The 7500-nt window shown below is 44.8% G+C and overlaps 1 protein-coding gene across 2 annotated transcripts in view; it reads left to right on the top strand.

The window, feature by feature from the left end:
- The first annotated feature begins 1100 nt into the window (after positions 1–1100).
- Positions 1101–7500, top strand: part of LOC112242325 (transcriptional activator Myb) — a 29851-nt gene continuing 23451 nt past the window's right edge. Inside the window, exon 1 of one of the 2 annotated variants that reach the window (XM_042301112.1) lies at positions 1101–1290. In XM_042301112.1, coding sequence (XP_042157046.1) covers positions 1268–1290 — 23 coding nt within the window. In that variant the 5' untranslated portion in view covers positions 1101–1267. The remainder of the gene's footprint in view (positions 1291–7500) is intronic. The other variant, XM_042301113.1, reaches the window with a different exon arrangement.

The raw sequence follows: 7500 nt of genomic DNA, 5'->3' as shown, positions 1-7500 counted from the left end.
AATGGAGCGCCGTGCGGCCGCATTCTGTTCTGTCCTGTTCGGTGTGCTGCCCCCATCACGTGAGGATGAGTGACCAGGGACAATAGAATGTTTTTGGGGTGACGGTAATTGTAAGTGATGGAGACAATACGATAGCGTATGGGAAGAACAATCACTTTGAAAAGACACACATTAATAGTCTTCCAATAAACCTCCACCCAAAGTACTATAACCCCCCTCTCTCTCTTTCTGGCTGTACTGAAGGGACGGGGCATGAGATCATGGTTATGTGGACTTAGAAAAACAAACTTTGAATTCAGAGTTGATCTATTGATAATTAAGTACACTTGGCCGTAATTTTGTGAGAAGGTTATGTGAGAACAAATAGCCTTGTTTTAAAATTGGCCTGTAAATATAACGCTAATTTTGACAATTAAAAAAATATATATATATATATATATATATAATTACATGATATTATATCGACAACATGACATGAAGTTAACCCAAACATGTTGCCCGGGGTGATTATGAGAAGATAGGCCTATCTAAAGTGAATTAAAAGAGCATGTAGTCATCCCACCAAGCGAAAATGGCATATTCATAACTGAAATGTCTCTCCATACAAGAGCACGTCTCCTCTTCCATTAGGACACATTAAAAAAACAGATCGCATTGCTGTTCAAAAACGCACTAATTACTTTAAGGCCTTATTAATACTTGAAATCGATATGAAGTCAGTAGACTATCGGAATCCGATCAGAAAAGATTTTCTGTAGCAATAGTATCTACAACAGCAGAGCAGCAGCTTAGCAACAGGTAGCGGGGCGGGGGAAACAACACGTCGTTTCCGCGGTCCACTACATACCAAAAACACATTCCACAATTGTGTACATTGTATTCAGATACAATAACCCCCCTCCCTTCCTTCTCCTTTAAAAAAAAATGTTCTTCTAGAAAAACGAGAAGTCGCTGTAAGCTCTTGTAAAATGAGTGTAAATGTTTAGCGCGGAGCAGACTTGAAAAGGCGCCTTGGCCAATGTGTCAACCCTGCCTGTGAGGCGCGGCTGCGCAGTGACGCGCGGCGCCAAACGGAGCGGGCTGCGGGGGGAGGAGGGGCCCTGGCGGAGACTCGTGGCTCCTGCCTCTGTTTACAAGCCTTGTACTCTTTTAATGTCAGCCTGCTCCTTTTCCCCGTCAAACTGGAGAGAGAGAGAGAGAGAGATAGTCAGAACGGAACGGCAGAGCTCAGAGGACACACGGAGCCGCTCTCGATACAAACTACAGCATGGCTAGGCGACCGAGACACAGGTAGGATAACTACATAAATTAGAAAATATTTATAAAGTAAATCCGGTCTCTGTGCTTTTAGATGGACTATCTTTTCATTTCAACCGTCTCTTATTCTGATTTTGAATTTTCGTCTCATTCTGAACAAGCTGCTATAAAATGATTGTTTCTATTTGATGCATATCTGTGGGTTGCTGCGGTTGGAGTTTGAGGTTGTTTAAAAACTTTATTTTGCCTAGACTAGTCTATTTCTTTCCACAAAACTATTATCAACGGGCTTCTTTGATGCTGAGAGAGAGACATTTTTTATTTTGTCAGAACAGATCATTATTTTTGTGCTGGCGCGCGTAGATGACAGGTGGTCCTGGTCTTCTGGCATGCGCTCCTTCCCTTCTGTCACTGTGGAGAGAGAGCAGTCGTGTGATGGTGGCGCTTCCCCGCACACACACACACACACACACACACTCTCTCTCGTCTCACTCAATCTCATTCATTCAGGGAGGCAGGTGTCTGCTTCCGTGCCGAACCCGGTGCGAAAAGTTGTTGGATTGTCATGAAATGGACTTTTGGGGTGTCCACTGTAGTGACACAATGTAGCCAAGTTGGTTGTATAGTGCAGGGAGTAGAGTACAGTTCAAATAGGTCGGGTTGGCTCTGTGTGTGACCCTCCGCCTGTTCTGGCCTATTATTAGGAAAGCGCGCAAGGTGCATGTCCTGTAATATAGATGAATGCGCTTTGAGACAGGTGGAATAGTTCACTATGTCTGTGAATATTGTGATTTGTAGCCTACTCGTGCTTTTACCTATATGACGCAACAGAAAAAAGTTATGAAACTGGAAAAAAAAAAATCATGAACACAAAAAAAGTTACAAAAAATAAATAATTTGGAAACATTTATACAGTTTGACACAAATCTAGGCTTGTATTTCTTATTTAATTGTTTTTTTTTTTTTTGGTGTTGTGACATCAGTTGTTAATCAGTCTAAAGTCGTGAGCTCAGAGCCGAGGGTCTGTGTCTGTGTCGTGCGACGTTTCACTGTGGCGCGGTGACATTGTGACGTTATAATAACATCACATAGAGCTTCATTTAAACATACCCGTATGTGTTTTAAATACGTGTGTGTTGTTGTTCGCTTTTGAGATTGCGATATGTATTCAGACTTCTTTTTCTCTTGCAGTATGACAATATTTCGTTTTCATGCCAATGGTTAGGCTTAACGTTTCCAATGGTTAGGCTTAACGTTTCCAATGGTTAGGCTTAACGTTTCCAATGGTTAGGCTTAACGTTTCCAATGGTTAGGCTTAACGTTTCCAATGGTTAGGCTTAACGTTTCCAATGGTTAGGCTTAACGTTTCCAATGGTTAGGCTTAACGTTTCCAATGGTTAGGCTTAACGTTTCCAATGGTTAGGCTTAACGTTTCCAATGGTTAGGCTTAACGTTTCCAATGGTTAGGCTTAACGTTTCCAATGGTTAGGCTTAACGTTTCCAATGGTTAGGCTTAACGTTTCCAATGGTTAGGCTTAACGTTTCCAATGGTTAGGCTCCTTTATAATACTGTAGTAAAGACACACACACACACACACACACACACACACACACACACACACACACACACACACACACACACACACACACACACACACACACACACACACACACACACACACACACACACACACACACACACACACACACACACACACACACACACACACACACACACACACACACACACACACACACACACACACACTACACACACACACACACACACACACACACACACACACACTACACACACACACACACACACACACACACACACACACACACACACACACACACACACACACACACACACACACACACACACACACACACACTACACACACACACTACACACTACACACACACACTACACACACACACACACACACACACACACACACACACACACACACACTACACACACACACACACACTACACACACACACTACACACACACACACTACACACGAGTTCCTGTTCACCTGTAGTACTGTAACAAAAAAAGAATCCTCTCTGCCTCATACGTTGTCCTGGCCTCTGATTGGCTCTGGAGTGGAGGTGACTGTGTGTGTGTGTGATTGGCTAGGAGTGTTGACTGTGTGTGTGTGTGCTGCTCTGATGATACCTGGAGCAGGTCTGAACATGCCAGGACCAAGGCAGGGTCATGTTAATATGATCAGGTGTACCTGTACCTGTCGTGCCAGATCACCTGGGGTTTCTGTGGAAACCAAAAACACCACAACCAGTTTGTCAGAGTGTGTGTACGTGTGCGGGGAGTGTATGTGTGTGTGTGGAGTGTGTGTGTGGAGTGTGTATGTGTTCTCCCTGTATGGCCTTGTGGGTGACTGACTGACTGACTGCATCCTACCCTGCTATAATGACTGGTTCTGTTACCCTGTTACCACCCTACCCTGCTATAATGACTGGTTCTGTTACCCAGTTACCACCCTACCCTGCTATAATGACTGGTTCTGTTACCCTGCTATAATGACTGGTTCTGTTACCCTGTTACCACCCTACCCTGCTATAATAACTGGTTCTGTTACCCTGCTATAATGACTGGTTCTGTTACCCTGTTACCACCCTACCCTGCTATAATGACTGGTTCTGTTACCCTGTTGCCACCCTACCCTGCTATAATGACTGGTTCTGTTACCCAGTTACCACCCTACCCTGCTATAATGACTGGTTCTGTTACCCTGCTATAATGACTGGTTCTGTTACCCTGTTACCACCCTACCCTGCTATAATGACTGGTTCTGTTATCCTGTTGCCACCTTACCCTGCTATAATGACTGGTTCTGTTACCCTGTTACCACCCTACCCTGCTATAATTACTGGTCCTGTTACCCTGCTATAATGACTGGTTCTGTTACCCTGTTACCACCCTACCCTGCTATAATGACTGGTTCTGATACCCTGTTACCACCCTACCCTGCTATAATGACTGGTTCTGTTACCCTGCTATAATGACTGGTTCTGTTACGCAGTTACCACCCTACCCTGCTATAATGACTGGTTCTGTTACCCTGTTACTACCCTACCCTGCTATAATGACTGGTTCTGTTACCCTGTTACCCTCCTACCCTGCTATAATGACTGGTTCTGTTACCCTGTTACAACCCTACCCTGCTATAATGACTGGTTCTGTTACCCTGTTACCACCCTACCCTGCTATAATGACTGGTTCTGTTACCCTGTTACCACCCTACCCTGCTATAATGACTGGTTATGTTACCCAGTTACCATCCTACCCTGCTATAATGACTGTACTCGATATCATCTACTGTATCTTGCCTATGCTGCTCTGTACCATCACTCATTCATATATCCTTATGTACATATTCTTTATCCCCTTACACTGTGTATGACAGTAGTTTTTTTGGAATTGTTAGTTAGATTACTTGCTCGTTATTACTGCATTGTCGGAACTAGAAGCACAAGCATTTCGCTACACTCGCATTAACATCTGCTAACCATGTGTATGTGACAAATAAAATTTGATTTGATTTGATTTGATTTGGTTCTGTTACCCTGCTATAATGACTGGTTCTGTTACCCTGCTATAATGACTGGTTCTGTTACCCTGTTACCACCCTACCCTGCTATAATGACTGGTTTGTTACCCTGCTATAATGACTGGTTCTGTTAACCTGTTGCCACCCTACCCTGCTATAATGACTGGTTCTGTTACCCTGTTACAACCCTACCGTGCTATAATGACTGGTTCTGTTACCCTGTTACCACCCTACCCTGCTATAATGACTGGTTCTGTTACCCTGTTACAACCCTACCCTGCTATAATGACTGGTTATGTTACCCTGTTACCACCCTACCCTGCTATAATGACTGGTTCTGTTACCCTGTTACCACCCTACCCTGCTATAATGACTGGTTCTGTTACCCTGTTACCACCCTACCCTGCTATAATGACTGGTTCTGTTACCCTGTTACCACCCTACCCTGCTATAATGACTGGTTCTGTTACCCTGCTATAATGACTGGTTCTGTTACCCTGTTACCACCCTACCCTGCTATAATGACTGGTTCTGTTACCCTGTTACCACCCTACCCTGCTATAATGACTGGTTCTGTTACCCTGTTACCACCCTACCCTGCTATAATGACCGGTTCTGTTACCCTGTTACCACCCTACCCTGCTATAATGACTGGTTCTGTTACCCTGTTGCCAAACTACCCTGCTATAATGACTGGTTCTGTTACCCTGTTGCCAAACTACCCTGCTATAATGACTGGTTCTGTTACCCTGCTATAATGACTGGTTCTGTTATCCTGTTACCACCCTACCCTGCTATAATGACTGGTTCTGTTACCCTGCTATAATGACTGGTTCTTTTACCCTGTTACCACCCTACCCTGCTGTAATGACTGGTTCTGTTACCCAGTTACCACCCTACCCTGCTATAATGACTGGTTCTGTTACCCTGTTACCACCCTACCCTGCTATAATGACTGGTTCTGTTACCCTGTTGCCACCCTACCCTGCTATAATGACTGGTTCTGTTACCCTGTTACCACCCTACCCTGCTATAATGACTGGTTCTGTTACCCTGTTGCCACCCTACCCTGCTATAATGACTGGTTCTGTTACCCAGTTACCACCCTACCCTGCTATAATGACTGGTTCTGTTACCCTGCTATAATGACTGGTTCTGTTACCCTGTTACCACCCTACCCTGCTATAATGACTGGTTCTGTTATCCTGTTGCCACCTTACCCTGCTATAATGACTGGTTCTGTTACCCTGTTACCACCCTACCCTGCTATAATGACTGGTTCTGTTACCCTGTTACAACCCTACCCTGCTATAATGACTGGTTCTGTTACCCTGCTATAATGACTGGTTCTGTTACCCTGTTACCACCCTACCCTGCTATAATGACTGGTCCTGTTACCCTGCTATAATGACTGGTTCTGTTACCCAGTTACCACCCTACCCTGCTATAATGACTGGTTCTGTTACCCTGTTACCACCCTACCCTGCTATAATGACTGGTTCTGTTACCCTGTTACAACCCTACCCTGCTATAATGACTGGTTCTGTTACCCTGTTACCACCCTACCCTGCTATAATGACTGGTTCTGTTACCCTGCTATAATGACTGGTTCTGTTACCCTGCTATAATGACTGGTTCTGTTACCCTGTTACCACCCTACCCTGCTATAATGACTGGTTTGTTACCCTGCTATAATGACTGGTTCTGTTACCCTGTTACCACCCTACCCTGCTATAATGACTGGTTCTGTTACCCTGTTACCACCCTACCCTGCTATAATGACTGGTTCTGTTACCCTGTTACAACCCTACCCTGCTATAATGACTGGTTCTGTTACCCTGTTACCACCCTACCCTGCTATAATGACTGGTTCTGTTACCCTGTTACAACCCTACCCTGCTATAATGACTGGTTCTGTTACCCTGCTATAATGACTGGTTCTGTTACCCTGTGACTGGTTATGTTACCCAGTTACCATCCTACCCTGCTATAATGACTGGTTCTGTGCCCTGCTTTAATGACTGGTTCTGTTACCCTGTTACCACCCTACCCTGCTATAATGACTGGTTCTGTTACCCTGCTATAATGACTTGTTCTGCTACCCAGTTACCACTGTCTCCCCACATTCTGTCTCTCATTCTGTCTCCCCACATTCTGTCTCTCCACATTCTGTCTCCCCACATTCTTTCTCCCCACATTCTGTCTCCCCACATTCTGTCTCTCATTCTGTCTCTCATTCTGTCTCCCCACATTCTGTCTCTCATTCTGTCTCCCCACATTCTGTCTCCCCACATTCTGTCTCTCATTCTGTCTCCCCACATTCTGTCTCTCATTCTGTCTCCCCACATTCTGTCTCCCCACATTCTTTCTCCCCACATTCTTTCTCCCCACATTCTGTCTCCCCACACTCTGTCTCCCCACATTCTGTCTCTCATTCTGTCTCTCATTCTGTCTCCCCACATTCTGTCTCCCCACATACTGTCTCCCCACATTCTGTCTGTCATTCTGTCTCTCATTCTGTCTCCCCACATTCTGTCTCTCATTCTGTCTCCCCACATACTGTCTCCCCACATTCTGTCTCCCCACATTCTGTCTCCCCACATACTGTCTCCCCACATTCTGTCTCCACATGACTATTATGCTTTAGACTTTGGTTGTACC

Source organism: Oncorhynchus tshawytscha, linkage group LG18, assembly GCF_018296145.1.
Source record: "Oncorhynchus tshawytscha isolate Ot180627B linkage group LG18, Otsh_v2.0, whole genome shotgun sequence".
NCBI classification, from domain to species: Eukaryota; Metazoa; Chordata; class Actinopteri; order Salmoniformes; family Salmonidae; genus Oncorhynchus; species Oncorhynchus tshawytscha.
This window is presented reverse-complemented; position numbering and strand designations above follow the sequence as displayed.